Source organism: Dermacentor andersoni, chromosome 4 (genome assembly GCF_023375885.2).
Source record: "Dermacentor andersoni chromosome 4, qqDerAnde1_hic_scaffold, whole genome shotgun sequence".
NCBI classification, from domain to species: domain Eukaryota; kingdom Metazoa; phylum Arthropoda; class Arachnida; order Ixodida; family Ixodidae; genus Dermacentor; species Dermacentor andersoni.
The window spans coordinates 126,230,668-126,258,459 of NC_092817.1; the positions used below are offsets into that span (position 1 = coordinate 126,230,668).

Here is a 27,792-nt window from a genome sequence, read left to right on the forward strand (position 1 = left end):
TCCTTTCTTCGAGGTGTACAGTTACCCACGTTTAATGATCTTGACGTGATAATCACTCACTATGGTTTACTGAACAACACGCGGAAATGCCGTTCTGCTTTTTTTTTCATTATTTACATTAATTCTCAACACTTTATTTATTTATTTTAGCATAGAGGCGACCTAATTGTGGCCAGAGAAATGAAGCTATTGTAATGAATCGGCTAGGCCCACTAGAGACACGTTGTTCCGGTCGATCTCTCCTGCTTCCTCTTCCTATCCTTCTGTCCCAGCACTGCAGACGCTGTCAAAATCTTTGACGTCACTATGAGCTGTCGCGTAAATTTCAATGTGGCGTCCTACGTATCTTCTGATTTAAGGAACCTCCTTTCACGTTGAGGGCTGCCGTTTACCTATTGTACCAACATGCTTCCATAGTAACATATCATAACTCATTATACCTCCTTGGCCTTCGCCTCTAGCAAATGAATTTTGTCACGCGAGCACGCGAAGATCGCAAAAGCGCGCAAGAAACGACACGTGCGTCCTCGAAGCGCATTTGCATACTGCGTATGCGTACCGACGCGCTTTTAGTATAAGCATCGTGTGCTTTAGCGGAGGATGTGGCTTGTATATGTAGTACGCCGCACCACTGACCTTGGCGTGGTTGATTCGCACAGCGAGCTCCTTGGCGGCGAACCCGCCGAAGACGAGTGAGTGTATGGCGCCGATGCGCGAGCAGGCCAGCATGGCGTAGATGGTCTCCGGGATCATGGGCATGTAGATGATGACGCGGTCGCCCTTGCGGATGCCCCACCCCTTCAGAACGCCCGCCAAGCGGGACACCTGGAGGGGAAACGACTCTCGAGGTTTGTTCGCTTCGTTCGCGAAGTCTAACCTAAGTGGCACAGACAATCTCCATCATGACAATCAATCAATCAATCAATCAATCAATCAATCAATCAATCAATCAATCAATCAATCAATCAATCAATCAATCAATCAATCAATCAATCGATCGATCGATCGATCGATCGATCAATCAAGCAATCAATCAATTGATGATCTTATTGATGTGCCCAAGTATCGAGACATTCTGGTCTTGGTACTGGCTCACGTGAAATTGGGCACAATATATTGCGGGGACGCTCGACTTTCACGCGTCTCCTGATATTGTTTTCCACGCATGGCTCGCGTCTCCCGCAGTCCGGCCTCGCCGCGTGAACTTCGGCGACGGTCGGTTAGTTGCAGACTAGTGCGAAAGATGGCGCCAGTGTTGCGCTGCTAACGTCCCCTAACGGCGGGTTTACTCGGGCGCAAAAGGGCTACTCATTCAGTAGCCTGTTGCTCTGTGGCTCGGGTCGGCTAGCTGCGTGGGCATTGCGCACGCTCGCCGGCCGTTCGCGGGACCCTCCTGCTAAAGGCTTAGGAGCAGGACACCGGAATGGACGAACACGATCGTTCGAACACGCCACCGTTTGCGTGACCGTGCAGGCGAACGATTAGGCGCTGGCGTCCACCATGGGGGCGAACATGTTCGCTCGCTATTCGGTCGCGGTGAGCCGGACTTCCTCGATTTGTCGCGCGCCTATATCGGCATGTTCCATCGGTAAACTCGACTGGCTAGACTGGCGTATAAAAGGCGCCATAAATGTCCTTGAGATTTTCTGCACCACTGTGTCGTCGTTCCTTTATCGCAAGGGCCCGTGCGAGACCATACAATACTTACACAGTCGATCGAGCGCCCGCGTCAAAGTAGTTGGTCGTGTACATGAAATCCAGTCAAAGCAACTCATTCAGGACAAGAATAGGCAAACTCTAGAACTATATGAATGAAGGCAGTATTCAAAGATACGTTGTGACACCAAGCATGGCAACAGTTATACAAACAATACGGGTATGCGCGTATACACATCAATAATTAAGAATGAAACGCACATATTTTATAACGACGACGACGACGACAACGACAACAACAACAACAACAACAATAATAATAATAATAATAATAATTCATGGATACTGCAAGTCGAAAGCCTCTTCCAGCGATCTCCTATACCATCCTGTGCCTGCCAACTTTTTTAACTTTGTCAGATCACCTATAGTTCTCTGCCATGTCCAAATGAGCTTCCCTTACTTTGGCGCACATTCTGTATAACCGTCACAAACCCATGGCTATGTGCACGACCTCGTTTCTTCTTCCTAATGTCAACCAGAATACCGGCTACCCCCACTTGCGGCTCTAATCAACACCGATGTCTTCCTGTATTTTAAAGTTACGCCTAACATTTTTCGTTCCGCCGCCCGTTGCGCGGTTCTTAGCTTCTTCTCAGGCTTGTACGCTGGCAGCCAAGTTTCTGACCCATATACTAGTACCGGCAGAATGCAATAATGATTGCACCCTTTTCGTTTCTCTGTATGTAACGGTTTGCTGCTGGTCGTGACTTTGTTCTATGCTCCAATCAATTTTCTTAATTATTTTTGTGTATGTACATTTTCCTTCGCATAATCCGCGATTCATTATCTTCTAATCGCGTGCTTCATAATCATATGTTGGTTTTCGGCACGTAAAACCACACAACTTTTTTTTATCGTCTAACCGAAGAAAAGTTGACCCTAGGTTGGGAACCTAACCCTGGACGCGCAGTCCGGATGCGCGGAGATGAGCAGTCGCCCTATTATCTGAGCTAACCACGAGACTACAACACATCACAGAGCAAGGTGGAATCAATCGCCGACTCGAAGTGCGGGGCGACTGCATTTGGCAAATCAGTTCGGCGCGGAAGCCAACAAGGTGGAGGACGGTTCACGAGAGGGAAAGAACCGTCATCCACGTGTTCGTATACCAGGAAGCTACAAAGGAAACCCAAGCGGGAGTTTCTCAAAAAAAGTCACAGTGACGTTTCACTTCGCGAACGCGGGTGAACCACAAGCGTATGGGTGCTGTAGTGCACACGAAGCTTATATCGGACCTCGGTGCGCCTGGGCGCCTATAGACTGTCCGCATCGCACACCGATTTCAAGATACGGCTTGCGCGGCTGCGCCATACGCAGCTGCCGCCGGAGTAGAACGCGGTTGTCGGGAGATCGTGCCGCCGACATTGAGGGCAATACGCACGTTGGTAACAGTTATCAGTGCCGGGGAAATACGCACCTGTTCCTTGAGCTCCTTGTAGGTGATCTTGGCCACCATGTTGGTCACGGGGCTGTCGTAGATGATGGCCACGTTGTCCCCTCGCCCGGCCTCCACATGCCGGTCGACGGCGTTGTAGCACACACTGATCTCGCCACCCGGAAACCTGCAGAGCGCGCGCGTGCAAGCCGGTATGTTACTGACGTCACTCGACCGCTCAACCAGTTGCATAAGGTGTCTGCACCGCAGAGCAAATCGTGACGCCAAGTCTCGCAGCTATAATGCACACGCATTATAGCGGCGAGACTGGAGACTGTCTATGCGAGTTTGACGTGTGGTTCTGCATTCTTGGGCTCGTTGATTCATTGTAATCACGCGCTTCTGCCTGTTCTTTCAACGTCGGTCAAGGCACGTACCCCCGCAAAGGCCGATCACGGCATCACATCATGACTTCTCCTAAGTTCATTCAACTTAGTTCGTTTAACTAAGAACAAAGGGCGTACAAGAGAGAAATGTGGCGGGAGCGGGAACAGATAGCGAATGGTGGCAGGCATGCGTATAGTCAAATGGGGAAACAGCGCGTAGTGTGCGTGTTATAGACTCATTTTTTAATTGGTCTCTTCGGGTGCGCGGCTTTACCCTACGGGCTTAACGTGCTTAGGGCCGATTTACGCTCGAGCCGCCCATCGCCGCAAGCCGCACCGCACGCGTGCGGTCGCGCGAGAGATTGCACGTATCAAACACTTGCGCACGAATTTCGGTTTACAATGCGTAAGGTATACACTGTGTGCACAGTGTATACCTTACACATTGTAAACCGAAATTTGTGCACAAGTGTTTGATACGTGCAATCTCTCGCGCGACCGCACGCGTGCGGTGCGGCTTGCGGCGATGGGCGGCTCGAGCGTAAATCGGCCCTTACTGGCTAAATCACCAGGCGCGCATGAGCTGCGACCAGTGGTGGAACCATACAGGCACTGTTTATTTGGCTCAAGCGCGTGTTTCCCGTCAGAGCCGGCGACGAAGATGAGATGCTTATATTGTTGTCCACTTATCTGAATACTTTCAAGACGGCGAAGCCACATATCAATATCTTGCGCCTTATTACTTGACCTTTTTTTTTTTTGTATTCAAGAATCTACGACATATGAATACAGCGCCGCTCGAGCCCATGCCTTACAAGCTGTTGAACGTGATCCTCTCTTTCCTTCCTCCAACTTTTGATTCACTCTCCCCTCTTTCGACATTGTCCCAAAGTGTGGCAGCGTGAACGTTCCCTTCTGGAAAGGGGAAGGCCCCGGTGGTATCGGTTGGCGATGCAATAGTTGGATTTTCAATGGATGGACTTTTCTTTTTCGGCGACGGCGACGCGTCACCATGGTGCTCCAGGAGGGAAGAAACAAAGAAAAAAAAAGTTCACCAAGGTAAATTTTGGGTCGCTACCCTACACAGTGGGAGTGGAAACAGTCTATGCACAATGGCGCGCGACAAATAAAGAAAAAGGAAAGCGGATATTCGATATGAAAAAAAAATTAGAATTATGGGGTTTTACGTGCCAAAGCCACTTCCTGATTATGAGGCACGCCGTAGTGGAGGGCTCCGGAAATTTCGACCACCTGGGGTTCTTTAACGTGCACCTAAAGCTAAGTACACGGGTGTTTTCGCCCCCATCGAAATGCGGCCGCCGTGGCCGGGATTCGATCCCGCGACCTCGTGCTCAGCAGCCCAACACCATAGCCACTGAGCAACAACGGCGGGTGGATATTCGATATGGCTACGTACGGCCGCAAGAAACTGCACCGTCGAAGAAACGTTCACGGAGACTTGAGAAAAACGCAGCAGGGCTTTGAACGCCCCCGTTAGCTGACATGAGGACACCTCCTCCTCCCTCTCCTTCGTCCGCTGTGCAAAGTCAGTTGCTGCGGCGGCGCCTTCTCGGGCCTGTCCAACTCGTGGCCAGGCCATGCATTTCCTCTACTTATAATTTTTTGAGCGGTGCGACGAGACAGCTGACGCGGCGCGATATATAGTAGGATGAGCGCCTGCAGAGTTTGTTGCGTCGCAAACACTAAAACACGTTGCCGGGTCGTTTGTGGCGCATATATAACAGGGGAAGGGCAGGAAAGGAGAGAGGCTGTTGGTGTGTTGAATCACTGCCTGCAGGGCTTCAAGACCCAAGATAATTTTTTTTTTTTAATCTTGGATGGTACGTAAACCTCCTATGCGGTATAGCTGTATAATCCTCGTTCCCAGCGGTCCCATTGTACAGAGAGACAGACATACAGACAAACGGACCCCTATAGCGTTCTCTCTCACCACTTGGTGAACGGACTTCGGTGGTTGTCAATGACGCGCATCCACTTGCGATCCCAGACGAGGCTGCGGGCCACCTCGGGCCAGAAGGCATCGGGCTCCTCGAGCGCCGACCGGTAGGCGTCCGCGTAGTCGGCGCCCAAGAGGTTCGACCCGCCGCGCGAGTACCTCTCGGTAAACGCGCGTCCGTGGCAGTGCCGGCGTCCGCGGGTCCATGGCGCCGGCGACCAGCAGCGCGACGTGTGGCCGCGCGGCAGAAGCAGCCGCCGAACCAGCAGCATGTTCGGCCGGCATGCGCGCTACAGCGACGCGCGACCGCTCCTACGATTGCTCGTTCGCTCCTTATTCCGTGGCGCTTACCCACTATATAGCACACGGGGGGATCGACCGAGAGTCCCGGCGGTTAAAGGGAACGAGACGAGAGAAAACTTAAGAGGGGAAGCGAGGCGGGGTATGGAAGCGGAAATTCTGCTGATTATACGGGAGTAGACTCGTTTTAGAGATGAAAAATGACGTACAGCGCGAAGGACAAGGACTGCGAGAGACGATGCATACACTTCGTACTTCGCGCTGTACGTCATTTTTTATCATGAATAACCAACTAGCCCAAGCAACCGCCCTAGTTCGTTTTAGAGAGTCAGATCAAGAAGAAAAAAAATAACGCTCGGACGATCTACATATATACAGCAAATTGGCCCGTAATAGAATGATTTCGAAAACGATCGGCAATCTTGCGAAGGATCCAAATATTGATTCGGCAAACTAACGTGGTACATCCCTCCTTGTGTCTCAGAGCTATTCGCGAATGTCGTTGCAGACGTTCCTCTGGCTCTGAGGTCCAATGCAGAAGCCGCGAAAGAGAGAATACATTGGGGATCTTCAGGTGTACCTAACGGTCGGTAGGAAATTTTGAAAGGCTTTATTTAATTCTTGTGGTTTGCAAATCAACGGCAAGTTAAGGTTACTTTTCTTCTTTTTCTTTTCTTTTTTGTAAGTACAACGGAAAGCTAACCGGTCACAGTGTCCAATCTTGCAGTGGCAACGCGGGAAGCGTCATGGAACAGTTTCTTTAGTCAGTATTTTTCGACATCCATTCGCGATTTCGATGATGAACTCGGACGTTGTAAACATGCTCGTATAACAGTGATAAGTGAGCGCGATAGCGATTCTTTCTAAACAATTTGTTATAAGGCTTTATGTAAAATTTAGCCCGCTCGCAGATCACGTAATTCCGGGTATGTGGGGGGGTAGGAGAACGAACGATGCGCGTCCGTGTTTCTCATGTGGCACAAACCATGGTTGCGCCAGCTGACGCCAACAAGCGCCAACAATTGGGGATCTCTGAGAAGGCGCGCATCATAGAGTAGCAGTTGATGCGCTCAGAAAAAAACAAAAAACATAATGATAACGATAGGGGTGGACGGTTCGGTCTTGCGTGTAAAAGAGTTTGAGTAATTAAGAAAGAGCGCGTGCATGGTTTCGACACTTTAGTTGTCTGGTAGCACGAACATCCGAGAGAGCGTTTTGGTGCAAGTTATGGGAGAACACGAAAACCAGAAAGCGGCGCGCCGGTGTGGGGTTCGAGCCGGCTCCGTGAAATCGAACCCGCGGCTATACCGGTTGAAAAACGGACTTAGGTGACAACCCTACAGATGTGGTCTGTGACCTCCTGCAGTACACATAAAAGCAGAGTCCTTCAATATCTAATAAAGGATTGGTAAAACTGCGTGAAGCGGTCTGCGCTATAGCTGGACACATGAAAGAGGACGAAAAAAAAGTGGGATGAGGGGAGAGCGGAAGAAGTGAGATTAAGTGGCCGACAGTACCCGTTTCAGTAAGATTACGTCCTTTATATAGCACACTTCTTGCTAGGAACGCTGCAGTATACACTACTATGACATTTAATACATGGTAGACGTTCCTGCGCGCGGTTATAGTCTCGCTCGTCCACCTTACGCTCTCTGGTTATTGCAAGCCGCTTCTAGTCTGCTATTTTTAGCACCGTACTATATTATATAGCATGTATGCTGCCACTTAATCTGGCAGTACACCGCATTCGAATCCGGGAGAAAGGCTACGCAATCAACCCAAAACACAGATTACCGTGACGCATTGCTCACAGTGATTCGGACGCGCAGTTTTCATTTGCCCGATGTTGAGGAATTAAAGGCAGCCTGTGCAGAGCGGTGTATAGGCATTCTGATTAACACCTTTCGCGGAAAGGGGGGTTTGGGGAGGCGGGGTTCAGTCTCAGCATAGCAGACCACTCGTCTAACCACTCAGCACCCGACAAAGACGCCATCTTCCTGCATGAGATCGACTTGACCAAGGTGCATCCTGACAAAGATGCCTCTTTCCCAACGGACGACTGCACGTATAGTACCTCCCTCCTTAACAATACGCGACTTTCAATCATTGTTACGTATGCATGTCACTGCATTAGTATCACCGTGTCCCTGTCTGGCAACCGCTGTCAGTCGATATAAAATTTATGCTGTTTCGTGATGGTGCATTATCCTTAAAAAATGAAGGCATATGGACCCCGCGCTCTGTAAAGCTTTATAATACATTCATGTTCGTGCAGTGTAGCTTCCTCACATTGTAATATATTTCTTCTTTATCTAGACGAAACCTGACGATTTCTATACATACTACAAGAGATGACCTTAGTGTTGATGCAATGAACGACAATCTCGTCGGCATCATTAAGGAGTGTGCAATAGAAGTCGGTTGTAACTCCGTTAGACAGGATACCAGTAAGCTATCGCAGGAGACGAAATATCTGATCAAGAAATGCCAATGTATGAAAGCCTCTAACCCTACAGCTAGAATAGAACTGGCAGAACTTTCCAAGTTAATCAACAAGCGTAAGACAGCTGACACAAGGAAGTATAATATGGATAGAATTGAGCATGCTCTCAGGAACGGAGGAAGCCTAAAAGCAGTGAAGAAGAAACTAGGAATTGACAAGAATCAGATGTATACGTTAAGAGACAAAGCCGGCAATATAATTACTAATATGGATGAGATAGTTCAAGTGGCTGAGGAGTTCTATAGAGATTTATACAGTACCAGTGGCACCCACGGCGATAATGGAAGAGAGAATGGCCTAGAGGAATTCGAAATCCCACAGGTAACGCCGGAAGAAGTAAAGAAAGCCTTGGGAGCTATGCAAAGGGGGAAGGCAGCGGGGAAGATCAGGTAACAGCAGATTTGTTGAAGGATGGTGGGCAGATTGTTCTAGAGAAACTGGCCACCCTGTATACGCAATGCCTCATGACCTCGAGCGTACCGGAATCTTGGAAGAACGCTAACATAATCCTAATCCATAAGAAAGGGGACGCCAAAGACTTGAAAAATTATAGACCGATCAGCTTATTGTCAGTTGCCTACAAACTATTTACTAAGGTAATCGCAAATAGAATCAGGAACACCTTAGACTTCTGTCAACCAAAGGACCAGGCAGGATTCCGTAAAGGCTACTCAACAATAGACCATATTCCCACTATCAATCAGGTGATAGATAAATGTGCGAAATATAACCAACCCTTATATATAGCTTTCATTGATTACGGGAAAGCGTTTGATTCTGTCGAAACCTCAGCAGTCATGGATGCATTACGGAATCAGTGTGTAGACGAGCCGTACGTAAAAATACTGAAAGATATCTGTAGCGGCTCCACAGCCACCGTAGTCCTCCATAAAGAAAGCAACAAAATCCCAATAAAGAAAGGCGTCAGGCAGGGAGATACGATCTCTCCAATGCTATTCACAGCACGTTTACAGGAGGTATTCAGAGATCTGGATTGGGAAAAATTGGGGATAAAAGTTAATAGAGAATACCTTAGTAACTTGCGATTCGCTGATGATATTGCCTTGCTTAGTAACTCAGGGGACCAATTGCAATGCATGCTCACTGACCTGGAGAGGCAAAGCAGAAGAGTGGGTCTAAAAATTAATCTGCAGAAAACTAAAGTAATGTTTAACAGCCTCGGAAGTGAACAGCAATTTACAATAGGTAGCGAGGCACTGGAAGTGGTAAGGGAATACATCTACTTAGGGCAGGTAGTGACGGCGGATCCGGATCATGAGACGGAAATAATCAGAAGAATAAGAATGGGCTGGGGTGCGTTTGGCAGGCATTCTCAGATCATGAACAGCAGGTTGCCATTATCCCTCAAGAGAAAAGTGTATAATAGCTGTGTCTTACCAGTACTCACCTACGGGGCAGAAACTTGGAGGCTTACGAAAAGGGTTCTACTTAAATTGAGGACGACGCAACGAGCTATGGAAAGACGAATGATAGGTGTAACGTTAAGGGATAAGAAAAGAGCAGATTGGGTGAGGGAACAAACGCGAGTTAATGACATCTTAGTTGAAATCAAGAAAAAGAAATGGGCATGGGCAGGACATGTAATGAGGAGGGAAGATAACCGATGGTCATGAAAGTTTACGGACTGGATTCCAAGGGAAGGGAAGCGTAGCAGGGGGCGGCAGAAAGTAAGGTGGGTGGATGAGATTAAGAAGTTTGCAGGGACGACGTGGCCACAATTAGTACATGACCGGGGTTGTTGGAGAAGTATGGGAGAGGCCTTTTCCCTGCAGTGGGCGTAACCAGGCTGATGATGATGACAAGATTAAGATTCCGTGTACGTTTTTATAGAATATTCGGCCGCAAACACTACATATATCTATCTGTGTGACATGCGGCCAGGCGGGGTGATTCCCCACTTTCTTCACTGGCATTCCGTTTCGTCTCGACTGTGATAATACGCGTTTCACACCAAGATCACGTAGCAGGAAGCTCGATCTATCGGCGTGGTTAGATGTTTGCGATGCAAGGCGCGGCCGCGCTAGGTGTTCGTGCACACAATTTCTGCGCATGTGATGTTTCGCGCTGTGCTTCCCGCGCAGGAGTATCTCCTTAACGTGCTTAGGACTTAAGTGCACGAGGGAGAACGCGCTCGAGCCGCTCTCTTCCCTGTATAGGCAGTGCGCTCGCGTCAACTCGTTCGCTTCCGTGCGCATTCAACCTTAATGCTTCGCGCAAACGATGGTGGGCGGCATCTATAACGACGTAATTAACCTCTCACAGTCGTTAAAGGCGCCGCCCTGGAGGAAGGACTTGCAGTTCCAAGGACCGAACGTCGCTTTTAAACACTTGACATAAAACGCCGCTGAGGGAGAAATGGAGGAGGGGAGGGGGGGCAGACACTCATCGGTGAACTTTCTTCGCTGTGAGGCCATTACGCTGTTTTTCTCTCTCGCTAACTTGGCTTGTTTACCTCCTTTTTCTCTTGTCTTCCTGTTTGCGACAAAATGAGCACGCTAGCTCGCGGATGCGGTAGTGACTTGTTTATCGGGCCTGTTGGCGAACTAATTCGATGGTGCAAAGGCAATCGGGCCTTTCACGGGGCTGTGGCCGATCAGCCTCTGTTTAATAGGCAGTGCCACTGTTGTGACTTACGATGTTTAACGACGCGACCGCCTCCGACTAGATTTGGCTCATCTCTAACAAATTTCCGAGCGCAGTCAACTCGCGACAGTTCAAACTCGGGTGTAATCCGAAATTCCCGCCTAATTCCGACACGTCTTTTTCAAAATTTTGGTTGTCACCACGCTCGCTATACGTTTTCAAACCGCTCAAGAACAAGCGGCTCAAACCAAATAGGCCGGTTGATGGATTTCGGTCAATTCAAGATTGTTGGTTTTTCGAATATAGATAAAGACGAAGATGCCTAATGAGTGGAAAAAAATTTAAATCTCATTAATAGTTAAACACACCTTCGTTTGACATCTTAAGGCTACCGTGTATGGTGGCGAGGCGATAACTGTGGCCAGTTTTGAAACCACAATGATATTCTGGGGTTTTACGTGCCAGAACCGTTATCTGATTATGAGGCACGTTGTAGCGGGGGACACCGGAATTATTTTGACCACCTGGGGCGTGCGCCCAATGCACGGTATAGGAGCACGTGTTTGCATTTCGCCCTCATGTAAATGCGGCCACCGCCGCAGGGGACCGAGCCCGCGACCTCGTGCTTAGCAGCGCAACGAGTCACTAAAGCCACCACAGCGCGTCAGTTTAGAAACGGTGGAACACGGCCCGCGTACCTCGACGAGAGATTTTGTCTTGAGCGTCAAATGTACATGGTTTGTCACACTCCGCTAATGCGTTACGTGGCGTCTTATAGGTCCTATGCCCTGCCCTTCAGAACGGTAGCGGGCCTTGGATTTATTGTTCCGATACCCCTCGGAAATTGAGCCTCTCGGAAAGCGTTAACCATGGTTCACCCCACGTCGTCAAACGGCCTGAATTTTTCGCCATTGTGTCACCTGCAGGTTTACCCGCACATTTTCCCCTGATTCCTCTCTGGAATCTTTCGATACCCTTTCCCCTCCTTATGCAAAGTAGCACATCAACAGTAATGTGCACGCCTTCAAAAATATTTGCTTCCAATAAAGAGTGCGTCCGTCCGTCCGTCCAGCCGGCCTTCTATCTATCTATCTATCTATCTATCTATCTATCTATCTATCTATCTATCTATCTATCTATCTATCTATCTATCTATCTATCTATCTATCTATCTATCTATCTATCTATCTATCTATCTATCTATCTATCTATCTATCTATCTATCTATCTATCTATCTATCTATCTATCTGTCTTTGTCCGTCTGTCTGTCTCTCTGTCTGCCTGCCCTTCTGTCCGTCTGTCTGTCTGCCCTTCCGTCCGTCTGTCTGTGTCCGTCTGTCTGTCTGTCTGTCTGTCTGCCTGCCTGCCTGCCTGCCTGCCTGCCTGCCTGCCTGTCTGTCTGTCTGTCTGTCTGTCTGTCTGTCTGTCTGTCTGTCTGTCTGTCTGCCTGCCTGCCTGCCTGCCTGCCTGCCTGCCTGCCTGCCTGTCTGTCTGTCTGTCTGTCTGCCTGCCTGCCTGCCTGCCTGCATGCCTGCCTGCCTGCCTGCCTGTCTGTCTGTCTGTCTGTCTGTCTGTCTGTCTGTCTGTCTGTCTGTCTGCCTGCCTGCCTGCCTGCCTGCCTGCCTGCCTGCCTGTCTGTCTGTCTGTCTGTCTGTCTGTCTGTCTGTCTGTCTGTCTGTCTGTCTGTCTGTCTGTCTGTCCTTCTATCTATCTATCTATCTATCTATCTATCTATCTATCTATCTATCTATCTATCTATCTATCTATCTATCTATCTATCTATCTATCTATCTATCTATCTATCTATCTATCTATCTATCTATCTATCTATCTATCTATCTATCTCAATCGCCACTGGGAAATGGTGCCACCAGCCTCCTCGACATGCACGCGAGAAGATGTAACGTATGTATGTCCCCATAAACTGTTCATGTCGCGGTTCTACACCACCAATTCTGTAAGCAATGAGCCCTAACTCTATTCCGCATCACACTTTACAAAATTTAATCTACGTCATGTGGGGACCAGCGCCAACTGTGGAAATTTTCTGTGCCATACATGTGGCACCTTACAGATGTGTGCGCCCTCGGGTTGGGAAAAGGCCCTTTCTTGGTGCTTTCGGATACCGTAATGGCCGAGCACCTGGCCGGGAGTACGTTCTGCTTATTTCACAGGTGGCTTACCGGCAGCGGCTCTGGTTGGCCTCCCGAACATTGGCGGGTGCTCTAATACACGCCCAATTTGTGTTTGGAAGACGGCAACCCATATACAGAAAACTCTACAGATGAGGACACGCCGGAACCAGACCGGAAGACATCTCTACCTATCAGGAAAGAAACCGCTGGATTCCAGGCAGCTTCCTAGGGTCACACTTACTTTATTCTGCTTATTCAATGCCCGTTATTGGGAACGTGCTATCTATTTAAATATCTGTAGCCCCTGGCTCTGTACTCGAGTTAACACGAGTCGACTGCACTAGCTTCCGACATGACTGACGATTGGCCTTGCTTTCGTGACTGTTTTTTTTTTTGCCAAATTGCACCCGTTTTGCGTCTACTCGCTATAATTGCCGTGCCTTTGACGTGCACCAATCGTGACGTCACTATTACTCTAGCGGGCGCTGCAGTCGCTGTCAGCGTTTAGCAGAGTGCGTGCACACGGTGCACTTGGTCGCAAGTGATGTTGCAATCGGTTGGGTTCACCGTTGTCAGAATCAATATGCAACGTGTTCGATAGCTGCTGACCTGCCTTTGTTATTTATTTATGAATCACAAGGGCGCTTGCCGTTTCCATGGCAACATTTTTTTTAAACTACACGCATACATTGGTAAATGCCTCGCTAACAAATCTATGGGATTTTCAGAAGCAAGCTTCTCCTTATTAGGACTGTCGTTGCGGAGTAGCCAGCTTTAAAAGTTTCTGCTATATACGTACAGACGGATTCGACGCCATCTCATCGTTGGTATATTGAGAGTCCATATTACAAATATAAAGGTTGGAACGAGCAAGGGCCATACTTATGGTTGTGCTCCTCAGGAGGCAATATTTTGATTACAGTGTTACCACCGAATAAGCTAGAGCAGCCGCGTTTCTACCATTGACCAACAAAAGGAAGTGCGCAATTTCGCACCTGTACATGATGATTTCAGATTTCGTATCTAATATTTAATAATTTATCTCACACACGGCTGCGCGAATACGTTCTTTTATTTTTATTCTGCGTTTCTCTCTCTGCAATTATATTTATTGTGAGTATGGGGGGGGCGTGTATGCATGTTTGCGCAACGTGTTGTTTACAGACATATTGCGCACACATATCTAATGTTGAAAAATAGCATAATTACGATCGACTGTTAGTTATTGATTAAGCAATACTTTATTGTCTGGGTAGTGGTATGTAATTGGGTCGTATCTGTCTTAAACTTGTGTTTTCTTTGAAAATCTGTTTTAAACCTCTCCTACGTGAGCGTTGACGATTTTCGATTCTTCATCTATTGTTCCCGGTTGCAGCGATTTGCCTGGACGCAGTTACACCTTGATTGATCGACTGTTTATTGGCATTCTGTATTAAAGAAGGCAAAAAAGCAGGATATCGGAGGGGGAAAAAAAGTTGTGGGCACCCTAATTGCGTCGCTGTTTAGCCGCCACCTGGCTTATCCCGCAAATGTTACACCTGTTGCTCCGGTAAATGTCATGTTTAACTGTAGGGGTGCTGTTATACTGGGCAGACCTGCCGCAGCTCACACTGATACCCAAGTTCCAGGGTCCCGAATAATTCGCCCAAGACGAACGAAACAAAGATAAACCTTCAATGAACTTTGGCCGAACGAAACGGAGAAAAAACATTGAACGGATATTAGCCCCACATCTAAACCTATACAAATATGAATTTTGAGTTTATATTAAAGTTCTTATATTAAGGTTCCTTAAAGGTGCTACGCGTGAGACCGGACCTCACGCTTGGGCCGCGTATCGAAACCCGGTAGGAGATACTAAGCCGAGATACATAAGAGTTTCTCGCTCGATCTGCCCAGTTTCGGAGCACCAGGCCCGATGACCGATATTGTCGCTCGCGGAGGAGCAGACGGCTCGGAAAATTTTTACACTCTAGACGTGCGACCCGTGAAAGCATGCATATCTAGTGCACTGTACGAACGCTACTTGCCACTTGGTCCGTGGCTTCCTGGACTGGTCGAGCACCCTGTCCCACTTGCGGTACCAGGTGAGCCTCGCGGCTGTCTCGGCCCAGAAGTTCTCGGGATCATCCAGGGCCCGTCTGCAGTCGCGAACGTAGGGCCTCGAAGGAGCGCAACAGTCCCTGGCGTTCACGTTGTTCGTGCCGACACCCAGCCCCAGCTTGACGTTGCAGCACAGAGCCACCTTGGACGCCATGTCGTCCTCCTTCGGGCACGAAACTGCCACAGTGCGCGTCGGCGACTATGGTATAACTGCAAATGGCTGCCGTGCCGGCAGGAACAGTCGCTGCCGCGAATGAGTACCCTTCGTTGCAGCTGGTCAGATCGAACCGATGTCCGTCAGCACCGAGCTATATACACTTTTTGGGCGTCATGACGAACGTTAAACTCCTCCCGTTTTTTTTCGGGTGCCGCACACAGCAACAGTTCACTCTTTACGACGGCAGTCAAGGGCCGCGGCGAAATGCTTTAAGCTTCGCCCCAGAACGCTGCACGGAAGGCAACAATGTTGCGAAGTGCAACGTCGCCAGCGCTCTCAACCCAATCTCTCTCAATCAGCGCCACTGCCTTGCAAGCGTGGCTTCCTTGTTCGGGTCGCAGTCGAAAAACAGCGCGACGATGACGACGACGACTGGGCACCGATGGTCGCCGCTCGCAGGATACAGCCACTGTTGCGAGTAGGCACGCTACAGCTTCGGCAATGGGGAATCTCTGCCGTAAATGCCCCGCACGCATGGACGATCCCGCGGTGTGCGCCGGAACGGAAAGGCTCGCCCGTGGCGCATTACAAGGTATACGCACCGTTGGTTTATTCATGTGCACGAAATGGAGAAAGTGAAACGAAAGGCTCAAAACAACGAGAAAAGAAAAGAAAGAAAGTTCTCTGACGCTTCTTTGCCGTTTTTAGTGAGTGTGGAAACGATATCGAGAGTTTTAGAGGTTAAATGCAAAGGAACGACTTCGCCGAACGAGCTGTGCTGACATCATTCTGCCACTTCCGACGTGGATGAATCGACCGAGGAGGGCATAACAGCCTCATTATAGACCTCATACGCGGCAGCGCCATTCAATTATGAAAAAAAAAAAATACCGAGGCTTGCGTTGTGTATGCCACATATGCGGCCTCAAGCAGACGGCTTTATGATATGCTGTACGTCTGTCGGCCAATTGTGGCTCCGGAAGCAAAACGATTAGGCATGCGTCTGGGTCAATGGAGACGTGTCTTCGCCTTGCGCTGCGCTCATTACTGGCAAAGTACTCAGCATGGCGTATACAGTAAGCAAACGACTCCAGAAAGAAACGATTAGGAAGCGGTCTGGTGGGCCGTTGAAAGACGCTTTTGTGTTTATATGCCACGCGCATATTATTTGAATGAAATCGCCACGCCTCTATTTTCCTTTCTTCCATGGTAAAGTGGGAAATCCCCGTCGCTTATGGTTTTGTATTGTTAGCGCTAACTCGGCGCAATACTCTCCCCTTTCCATGAACGCTGTCACATTATATATAAACTCAAAGCCACTTATAACGAACCTGGGTGAAGCGAGTTGCGCTCTATATGTTGACAGCATGTTCGGAAGTAATCGGGTATAGCAGTGGCGTAGACAGGATATTTTTTAGTGGAACGGGGTGTGGGGGGGCATGCACTTGACCGGAGATGGAGGGGGTGGGAAGGAAAAGAGGGTGGGGGGTTGGACAGAAAGATCCTGGTGCACAGAAATTGCGGATGCGAGGGGGGGGGGGGGAGTACATATGTCCAATGTGCTTTTCCCACCCCTGGTTATGCTCCTGGGTGTGATATGACGTACATGGTGTATAACCCGGCGGAAAGGTAGATACACTATCGGGTTTACCGCATGCTGCTGCGGGAGTCAGTCATCATGGGGGTGTTTCAACAATGTCGCGCAGCTCTATTGTGTACGCGTGTGTACAACTAACTCGTCATAACAATTCGTTATGCCGAATTCGGATACATGGAATTACTCGATATATCGAAATACATTTAGCGCTCGAGGAACCGTGTTTTACTGTGCTCCGCCCCGCCAGTTCCCAGCAGTGCAGCGAGGCTATGTTTATGCGGGCGGCTCGCGTCAGGCAACCGGAACGAGAACCACAAGGAGGGCTCCTCCGTCGTGCACTGATAGTCCGGGACACGGGCTAGATGGAAGGATAACGCAAGGATTCGAGACGCAAAATAAAGGAAGCCTTCTAACTTCCTCTGTTGCAGGCAGCCGGTCCTCGTCCTGACTGGCTTAACCGAGCAGCTTCAGCCGCACTGCACTGAGAACTGGTGAGACAGTGTAAGCGGCGGGATGTTCCCAAAACTGAATTAAACACTAAAAGCAATGCTAAATCATGCTTCAATTCTGTGAGACGCCTTTGATGCCAAAGTAATCCTTATATTAGGGACGTTTTGAGGACTAAAAGTATCCGAAGCTTGCTAAAGTTGAGTGCCTGGTTTCGTTAGTATGCGATATCTAGTCGCGCTTTCACCTGTAAACAATAATCTAGGCCCGAGCAGACGATGTCGAAATTTATGACGTCACAGCAAACTCGTGGCGGAAAGTTCAGGGCGGCGTCGTCAACCGTCTCTCGCTTTTGCGCCACTTCTGACTTATACCAATTCTTATCTCACGATAACAGTAGCCGTTTTTCCATTGCAGAAGCGCAATTTGATAACAAACCTTAGCTTGCCGGTGCCACGCCCACTAATGTCTCCTGCGGTGTTAAGATGTCTGCGGCCTTCTTTTCACAATGAATGAATGAATGAATGAATGAATCAATCAATCAATCAATCAATCAATCAATCAATCAATCAAGTTTCATTATAGTTCCCAAGAGCAGGTCGGAGCTATTGTGCTGCCGCACTTTAAAAGAAGGCGCGACACGGGATGGTCGGGGCGTAAAATGGAGTTAATCATACAGCATGATTATTTACAGATCTACAGAACAGGGGGGAGAAGCAACTCTAAAATATGTCAATACAGACAGAATACTTGCTACGTACATGTTGAAGTCCAGCCATAGGACAGCTGACTACTTTAACAAGGCAATAATGATAATAATTAATCGATCAATAAATCATCAATCATTTATTTATTTACCGTGCCCAGGAAGAACCATAGGGTCTGAATGCTGGCGCACGCATTCATTAAACAAAACAAAACTGCAGCGGAATGTAAGTATAAAAAGAGACGACCAATAAAAGGAACAATTTTGAAAAGAATACTGTACTACACACAACAAGGCGCAATGTGAATAGTAATAATAATAATAATAATAATAATAATAATAATAATAATAATAATAATAATAATAATATATTTATTGGGGTATAAAACAGCTGAATAATATTGCCACGTGGCAGTGATGGCGAATAGCGACGCAGTGTCGAAACGCCGAGTTACAAGTATAACTCTTTATTGGGCGAACTCGCGCGCACGACGATGGCGGCGAACAAAGTCGGCGATCGTCGAAAATGTCCCGAGCGGGTCGAGCTTTTATGCACATCGGTCGTCGAAGGTTCCAGAGTAATCGCTGGTGCGCGCGCGTGTCCTGCAGAAAGTGGTGCACAATTCGCGCCGCGGATACGTGTAATCAGATTACGCCTGGTCCCGTGACAACAGACAACGGATGGAACCGTCGATAACATTCGAGAAACTTTCCGATACACGCAGGCGCTTCCTGTGCCGAGCGATATCGTTTGTTAGCCGGCGAAAAGCGGTCACGCGAGAAAGATAAACAAGTACACGCGTCAATACGCCAACCTTATCACTGTCTTTCACCAACTGTCTCAGCCTTTCACCAACTGTCTCAACCTACCATGGCTCTTGGTCATTTGCGGTTTCCGAGTTCAAAATTTTTAGGCGCTTCAGGAGAACGCAAAAGTCATTTCGTAAAATATTTTTTGCTGACTCCCTTTTTTCTTTTTTTGCACCGGCTTATTTTCCGCCCATGTGCACCACCGGAACTTACTCGTATGCCGCGAAAGTATATGCGCCATAAAAGGCGTCGCCATAAAGCGCGCTCACTCATTAAGAAAGCCAGACTAATTTTTCTCGGGAGAATAAAGGGAGGCCTTACACAAAAACTTGCATTCCTATTTTATTATTCATTCCTCCATTATATATATATATCCCGTTAGAATTGACCAAAATGTAATTCCCAAAATATTTCCGCCTTTTGTTCGAAAAGATGGCTTGACACAACAACTTCAATTTTATAAAAGCTATACCATCTACATGTTCTCAGTAGCTTTAGTTGAATACAATATAGCGATAAATATTTTCAGGCAGACATATTGCGCAGTAGTGCGCATAAGTGACGATACATATGCAAAAAAAAAAAAAGAAAGTTATTTCTAGCGTACGTTAAGCCACCGACTGAATACTAAGGTGGTTACCGTAAAAATGTTCCAAATACTACATCTCATGGCACATTGTATAGTTTCTAAACTGAGAAATCTTTATCAAATTAGTTTCAAGCGATTAAACTTCTTTTTTCCTTTGTTTTTTTAATTTGTTTCCCGCTGGTCTGGAAATTTGCATCGTGTTTCGTCTTCGCCGCATAGCCTCTGGAGGCAAGTATAAAATTCATGGACGCGAGCGCTCCTTTGACGATAGAGGGAGCCCAGACTGCTCCCAAGCTAGAGTTACTGTATATGCCACCAAAGGTAGCATATACCTTTGGTAGCATATGCAGTAACTCTATCCCAAGCTAAAGTCCCTTGATAATTTGAAAGTACCGCCACTCTTTGAACTCTGCCGCCGCCGCGCGACCTACTCACCTCCTCCTCGCCCCTTGAATTGAAATAGCGGCTTGTAGAGGAGCTATTATTTCTACCTTACGTCGCTCTGTGCGTCAGTCACATGCAATGAATGCAAGCCCTGAAAAAATTAGTAGCAAGTATACCCGTTGTATTGCAGGTGATGAGCGCTATAGCTAGTCCACATTGACTTTAAGTTTTAAGGCGAAAGCCTTTAGATCTCTGTTTCAAGGTGGCGTTGGGAACAAAATATCACGTTACCCAAGGAAGGCCAGAGGCGACCCAAAGCATGTCCACCCCTCTATAAGAGAATGATTAGCCAAGTTAACTAATGATTCATTAGCGATTGAATTAAGGTGAATTAGGGAGGATTAAGGTGGATTAGAGTATAATAAAGAGGATTAAGGTGCATGAATAAGGATTAAGGTGGATGAAGAAGGATTAAGGTGAATTAAGGTTGATGAAGGTGTATTAAGACCGATTGGGGTCGATTAGGGTGTATGAGCAAAGGTTAGGCAGGATTAAGGTGGATGAAGGAGAATTAAGGTCGATTAGCGTTGATAAAGGAGGATTAAGACAGATTTGGGTGGATCATGGTAGATTAAGGTGATTAGGGTTTATTACGGTGTATTAGGGTTATTAAACAGGATTGAGGTGAAATAAGGTGCATGAATAAGGATGAAGGTTATGAAAAAGGATTAAGGTTGATGAAAGAGCATAAAGGTGGATTAAGGTAAATTAGGCTTGATGAAAGTATTAAGACCGATTAGGGTGGAATAAGGTGGGTTAGGTTGTATTAAGGAGGATTAAGGTGCAGTAATAAGGATGGATGAGGATTAGGGTGGGTGAAGAAGGATTAAGGTTGTAAAGCCTACTGTAATAAACCTTAATCCATGTCAATCCTTCATCCACCTTAATCGACCTTAATCCTCCTTAACGTACCTTAATCCATATTAATTCTCCATTTTCCTCCTCCATCGACCTTAATCCAACCGAATCCTTCCTGATGCACCTTAATCCTCTTTATTTCTCTCTAATCATCTTTCATTCACTTGATGGCACCCTAATCCATGATAATCCTCCTTAATGCGCCATAATACACCATCAATATTAACCCACCCTAATCCTTATTAAGCCACCCTAATCCTCCTTGATGCACCTTAATCCACCTTCATTCACCATAACCCACCTTCATCGACCTTAATCCACCCGAATCCTTCTTCATTCACTTTAATCCTCCCTAATCCTCAATAACCTCCATAATGCACCTTCATTCACCCTAATCCACCTTAATCCTTCTTAATACACCTTCATCCATCTTAATCCAATCACTAATGAATCATTAACTTTGCTAATCAATACTAATCTCTTTACACGACTGCACATGCTTTGGTTCGCTTCCGGCTTTCCTTCGGTGATGTCATATTTTCTGTAGCTCACAACGCGACCTTCAAACAGAGATCTAAGGTTTTTCGCTTAATAAGCCACACACAAATGGATGTGCCACAAGTAACACTGTATCAGACGCACAAAGTAAAGTATCGCATCACGTGGCAAAAAAATTGTCTGTAGCATAGAAGTCGCCTCAAAGCTCCTTTTACATTACTATAGCCCGTTCACACGGCTTTAAGAAAATACCAACCTCCTCATAAACGTTGCCTTCAGCATTATAGATGCTGTTAAGAGCATTTCTCAAAATGTTCAACACCACTTGGGTGCGCAACTGGCCCAAAGTAACACGCCTCGACAGAATGCTGCGGCCCGTCCGCGGGAGCCCAGGAGAAAAAGCGTGCCGTGTGCAGCCGGCGGGCGAGGAGAATCGAGGAGGAAAGCGCCGCGAGGAGGAGAGTGTCGCTACTTTCAAATTATCAAGGGGTTTTACTCCCAAGCATAAACATATGACCGCCTTCGGTGCTGAGATTCATGTAGGCTCCCTATCCCAAGTTGTTTTCTTCTCCGCATGGGGTCACTACGAACAGCCTCAGCCTAACCTCAGTCAAGCGGAACTGCGCAACCGCATATCGCTGTCTGTTGTCTACTTCATCCGCTGCGATAGCTTACAGGCTATGGCATTGCGCCGCTGAGCTCGAGGTCGCGGGTTCGATCCTGACCACGGCGGCATGCATTGCGGTGGGGGGCGAAATGCAACAACGCTCGTGTATACTTAAATGTAGGTGCACGTTAAGGTACCTCGGGTGGTCACCACAGGGTGCCTCATATAATACCGTGCTTTTTGCCACGTAATCAAAACCCCGGATTATAATTTAAACGTGTCACCTGACTGGCATCTTCACGCGGCAACGGGAAGCGCATTGACAAAAAAAAAGCTCAAAAAAGTTTTCGTTGCGCAATATTAAGTAACAATAAAAAAATATTCGTCGCGTTTAATCTATCCTAATTGTATGAGTCAACACAGTCTTGTTTGAACGTCGCTATTGAGATCATATGAATATGAAGCACGATCTTACGAGAGACGCTGAGATTTCTGAGCCCGAATTTCGGGACGAAGTGCCTGATCTAAAATTGCACAAACCTGTGCACTCAGCAATCGCTCAGCGCTTATGGGCCATTTGTTACTCACAGAATTAGCGAAGCTTGCCAAAATTGAAAAAAAAAAATAGTTCGTTATGTTATCTCATAAAGCTAGGGTTTAGCATTTTCAGTTCAAACCGAAAACAAACGAACAAAAAGAAAGAAACACTAACTGCGCGAAATTTTTAGAAATGCTTAAGTATACGCGAAAAATTATACATTGAGAAAAAGCCAGGGGAAGATCTACTGCAAGATATGTGTTTTCTGAATAACAATAAAAAAAGAAAGCGTACAAATTTTGTAGTGGAAGTGAAAGATCAAAAATATACTCCGAATTTCGAGAAACTAAGAACAGATGACGCTGAACACTATCATATATCGTTGCGCTGTAAGAACGTACTGCCCACAAATAAAGAAGGGAAAATGGTTCATCAGTTTATGCAATAAAGGACATTGGCTTTCGTACTGTACCCAAAAACTCATTTCATACAAATTTTTATTTGATGAGACAGCATTGGGACCAAAATTCACGTAGTGCCACATCTACCTTCCAAAAAGGCCCCTTCGCGATCGCATAAGGCAAGCGAGGGGCAGCTATAGACACGCGTCGTGACATTTGATTATTCCAAACCTATCAGATATTTTAAGCGTTATCATTTTCCTGTGTCTGTAGACGATCCTTGTGCCTTCCAAAATCGGAATACAGCCACAATCGTGACAGTGCATGGCGAGGCATATGTGTGCAGCCCCTTTCAACGACCATTTATGTTCCTTTAGCCTCTTGTTTACACGCTAGCCACCCCAAGATTGCGTTACGCGTTCGCGAAGTGGATTTTTTTGAAGTTACTTATGGCACTATGTTAGTTTCGGTTCCCAAGTTTCTGCGCTTCCGGTCTTTATGGATAATGCAATTTTTAATGCGATTAGCATCATGGGGAACATAACCCGCGTTGTGGTATGTATGTATGTATGTATGTATGTATGTATGTATGTATGTATGTATGTATGTATGTATGTATGTATGTATGTATGATGTGGGGTACGCCGCGATATCAACCTCCTTCACAATGCCTCTTCAGTGCAAAACAAAAGACAAAAAAATCATTTAATGTATTTCCGGTGCTGCAGGGCGGAACAGAACTCGCGTCACGTGGGTTCCTCAAACAAAGCAGCCCTGCTTTACCGCTGCACCCCGAATGCGCGCGGGCAGCGAGGCCAATCCTCAGCGTTCGCATGCACCGGCATCTCGGAGGCCATCCCGCGCGGACTTCGCGGCGGCGGCACTAGAGGGCGCGGCGTGTTCAGAGGAAATCACGAGGGAGGAGCCCGCGTTTCTCAGCGTTCGCACGCATCAGCGCGCGGCGCACCGGGAAGGTCACGCACGGACTCCTTGGCGGCACCGATAGATGGCGCAGCGTGCCCAGGCAGAAGTTTTGACAAAGAGACAAAAGATTAAGGAGAATGCTAGAATGAAAAACATGTATGGCATAACTGAGTAACTCAAGCAGGCTAGGTGACTATTTGCCACCGCCCAGTTTCAAAAGGGAACGCCAATAAATCATCATCGTCCATTAAAAGCATACGTAGTGGTACAAGGTAGACTTTGAGGGAGATAAAAAAAGTATATTAAGGATATGTATACAAAATACTAGAATAAAAATCATGTAGAGTGTAGCTGATTAACTCAAGCCGGCTAGGTGACTATTTGTCACCGCCCCGTTTCAAAGGGAATGCCAATAAATCATTATCATCATAAAGTGCGAGAGAGGAACCTAGCTGCAGTGCAGGCCTCATGACGCATTTCGACGGTGGCGTATAGTTGGTTGCTATATTGCTTTAATGCTAATCGCATTAACAGCGACATTCGTCGTGAGATGAGTTCTGTCGAGGTTGTGACGGAATTCATCTTTTTTATGTGCAATCGATTGTATTTTGCATCATTGCTTAATTGTAGACATGTGACACGTAGGTATGCCCAAATCGTATCTTTGCATCAAGTGTGCCATTGTTGAATTTTTTTTCTCTGCTGCGTTAAATGTATGTGAACATTGTATATATTTACTGTAATTGTATATTGATGTTGTGGATGTAGTGTACGTCGACAGTGCCCATACGTCATTTATTGGCTATTTTACTAGGACACTGATGTAATTAGTTTCTACAGAGCTGTACGACAGCCAAACCCTATGCCGGAACAGAGAGCTTCATCGGGCCATTTACACCTTTTGAATTTTGGAGAACATTTGATCAATCGATCAACAAAAGTGGCTTTCTCGTGCGAATCGGATGTGCATTATTGTTTATTATTGAGAGCATTGAAAGAACGGAGCCTTGCCTGTCGAATGTCATGATGCTAAATGTCATGTTTTAGCATCTGGTCACTACTCACTTAGGAGCGCGTTTCATGATGAAGCCGATGATCGGAATTATAAAAGATGAAAGGCTGATAAATTTTCATATGTAGCCATTTGCGATACGTTGCTAAGCGCGTAGTGTCGTAGTGGGATGCGCAGAAATGAAACTGAAACTGCTTGATTCCTTTCACTGCACATTTTCGTAACAAATTTTGTAGTGAGGATTAGTTTATGTTGTACTATTTATGGCATAACATTTCCTTAGCTTGCAGTTTTCTCTTTTGTCAAAGGAGCTTTCAGGGACTTCGCGGGGCTTGTTTTCTTCTTTCTGGACCGCGTTTGTTCCCCACCAGGTGGATCAAGGAAATTTTGTTGCTTAAAAATGGCAGCCGAGTGTGATGCGTGTGTGAAGCAAGGTATGTTCCAGGATTATTCTGCATGGTTTCATTCTTTCGTTGCGTAGATTGGCGCACGTATACTTAAACGTCATGTGCATGTGATGTCCTTTCAATAGTATATGTGTCCTTCAAAATAGGGTTGACCTAAAGCTTGCGTCGTCCCTGAAGTCTGTTCGTGCTTCCGGACTGAGCTTTGTTGTAGCCCGTTGCGACGGCTATGTTTCAAGGTTAAGTGGGCTTATTGGTCTACGTAGAAGTGGGTTTATTGATCTGCGTAGCTCGATAAGGGAAACACGTCACTGTACACTTGTCGGTTATAACCAGTTTAGGCGAATGTCATAATGTTCTAGATGAAAACTCCGCCTAGCAGTTAACGTATGAAGGATTTGCGTCAACAAGTGCGACCTTTTCCCTTTGAATGAAATTCGTCTGCCGGTGTCAGATGTATCTTTGACATTTGCAAACTGAGACGTACACTTGCGTTTGTTTCATTGGGTGATTAGAAAAGGTTCATGTTCTTGACATAATTTCGCCATACGAATGTGGGTTTTGGTTCTGGTGCGTAGGCAACGCGCAGGATGCCAGCTGCACTTTCAACGACCGAATGCTCGGGCTCTGATCTTTTTTGCGCAGTTAATCGCAGAGCTCTACGGCGATGCACAAAGCGCCCGTGAGATCACCTGATGTTTTGAGGGGACGAGTGTTCCAAATGTTTCTACACTGCGTGGCGGTTGTTATTTTCGGATTGCACTGGAAGGAGACGAAAAGAAAGACAGAGAGAAGGAAAGCAACATGCATTGCGATGGTCACTTGTAAGACCGATACTTGTGGTAACACGCCGAGAAAAGCGGTGTGCGTCGCGCCGTTCAGGCTTTGATTTTGCAAACATATTCGAGCACATTACGTTTCCAGTTGCCGGATGACCCCATTTCTCTAACAAAAGTTTTTCCATTATTGGGAACGTGTGCCACTTTAGAAAATTTTGGCTTTTGTCTTGGAAAGGCGACTGTCTAAAGTTTAGCCAGCTTCATAAATGTTCAGCTATGGGTAAGAGATATCAAATATGTTTTATAAGAGGAATACTGGAACCTTCACTATATTTTCTTTTGTGAAATGTTTTCAGTTCGTTTGAAACATCTTGCAATACATTACTAAGCAAAATCTTCCATAGAAACAAGAACTTGCTTACCACTTTTTTTTTCTGTTTCTTTCCTGTAGATTAAAACTGTTTCCCGCATGAACACCAATGTTTTGTGTTTACACAGATTCACATAAATCGGGAAGTTATGTCAGACATTAAAGCACTTTTTACTTTTCTGAATTTGTGCAGCGACAGGCGGTGACAGATGACAGCTGGGTGGATCATATGTTTAGGCTGTCACATTAAAAATGGTGGTGAATGTATTGACTATAATTTTACTATAATTTATATGTGCTTGTGTTCTCAGCATTGCTGAGAAAGCACATAGTGTTCCATTCTTGTCTGAGACCCACATTTTTCATGGAGACATTCGTTTAGAGAAATGTAGTCATGTAATCTAGTGCTTGACTGTTAGATTTTACTGCAATGCTTTGCCTCTTAGGTCAAGATTGTCCAGCATTGCTAATATTTTTAAGTTTTTCATAGAGACGAAACCACTAGTATGTCTTACCCGCCGTTGCGTTTAAGTGGCAATGGTGCTCTGCTCTTAAGCAAGAGCTCGTAAGTGCAAAAACACTTTGCAGTACTCAGATTTAGGGGCGTATTAAAAAAAACCTGGTGTTAAAAATTAATCAGCAACACTCGACTACAGTGTCACTCATGACCCCATAGTTCTTGAAATCTAAGCCCCGTCATCAGTCAACTACTAACATGGCATGAAGATCGCATGAAAAAAAAAAAAAGAAAGACAATAACTTTGCTGCTTTATAAATTGAAAGAGCTTGTGACGCAAGCATTGAGAGGAATAAAATGTTATGAAAGGGGAACTGGCGAGAAAAATTTTCTATTTAATAGCCACAGCAAAAGCACATGGGGGGCAGTTATAGTTCAGTGATGTACAGAGGTGGCTCCTTTAACAGTTTTGTGGGTCTTTCACTAGCAGTCATTCTGTGACCTTAAAGAAATGTTGCTAAACCTGGTTCATGTGTAAAAAGGCTCAGTTGTGTGCACAAGATCACATACATAAGGTATGCTTCACAGTGCAATTTTGTGTCCTGTCTTGGAATATGTGAGCGATGTAAACGCTTTCTGTGCCAAGTTTTCTTTTCCAGAACATAACGAAAATTTTTGAAATTTTTTTTGGGCTGATTCATTTAGAACAGCTCTTGTTATAGTAATATCAGCAGTCTTTTATTTCGTCTTGTCTGTTGCAATCAATCTTTTTCACTGAGTTGCAGATAGGCTTGGCCATAGAAAAAGGCTTAACATTTTTTGATACAGAAGTCAAGTGTGCTTTAGATGTCTCCACAAAACACGTCATTGCTGGCACTGTGAGAAGAGAAAATCGCAGACACGCAGGCGGCCAAACGTATCCGTCGAGCTGCGTCCATGTCAGAGGGGTCGCCAGAAACTCGTCCTCACAATTGTTAGAACCAAGTGGGAACGTGGAATGCGACTCGTTAAAGCTTTCTGCGTCTGCTTCGTTTCTTGAGGTGAAGAGATGAACAAAAACACCAGCTTTGTGGCATTAAAAAGAATGGCAGTTGTAGCCGCAGCTGCTTAACTC

At 46.5% G+C, this 27,792-nt stretch overlaps 2 protein-coding genes across 5 annotated transcripts in view; one reads left to right on the plus strand and one right to left on the minus strand.

Annotated features, from left to right (window-relative positions):
• Window positions 1-16,258, minus strand: part of LOC126537438 (acyl-CoA synthetase short-chain family member 3, mitochondrial) — a 53,365-nt gene extending 37,107 nt beyond the window's left edge. Inside the window, exons 1-3 of one of the 2 annotated variants that reach the window (XM_055074385.2) lie at window positions 15,008-16,258; window positions 3,134-3,278; window positions 637-825 (exon numbers count right to left, since the gene is read on the minus strand). In XM_055074385.2, coding sequence (XP_054930360.1) covers window positions 637-825; window positions 3,134-3,278; window positions 15,008-15,234 — 561 coding nt within the window. In that variant the 5' untranslated portion in view covers window positions 15,235-16,258. Of the gene's footprint in view, window positions 1-636; window positions 826-3,133; window positions 3,279-5,428; window positions 6,194-15,007 lie in introns of those variants that run through there. The other variant, XM_055074384.2, reaches the window with a different exon arrangement.
• The window catches only part of stas (Transmembrane protein stas), a 79,951-nt gene that overhangs the window by 33,204 nt on the left and 18,955 nt on the right, over window positions 1-27,792 (plus strand). The window contains exon 1 of one of the 3 annotated variants that reach the window (XM_050184768.3): window positions 25,016-25,102. The exons of 1 other annotated variant lie outside the window; for it this stretch is intronic. In XM_050184768.3, the coding sequence (XP_050040725.1) occupies window positions 25,069-25,102 (34 nt within the window). In that variant the 5' untranslated portion in view covers window positions 25,016-25,068. Of the gene's footprint in view, window positions 1-25,015; window positions 25,103-25,619; window positions 25,897-27,792 lie in introns of those variants that run through there. One more of the 3 variants, XM_055074390.2, reaches the window with a different exon arrangement.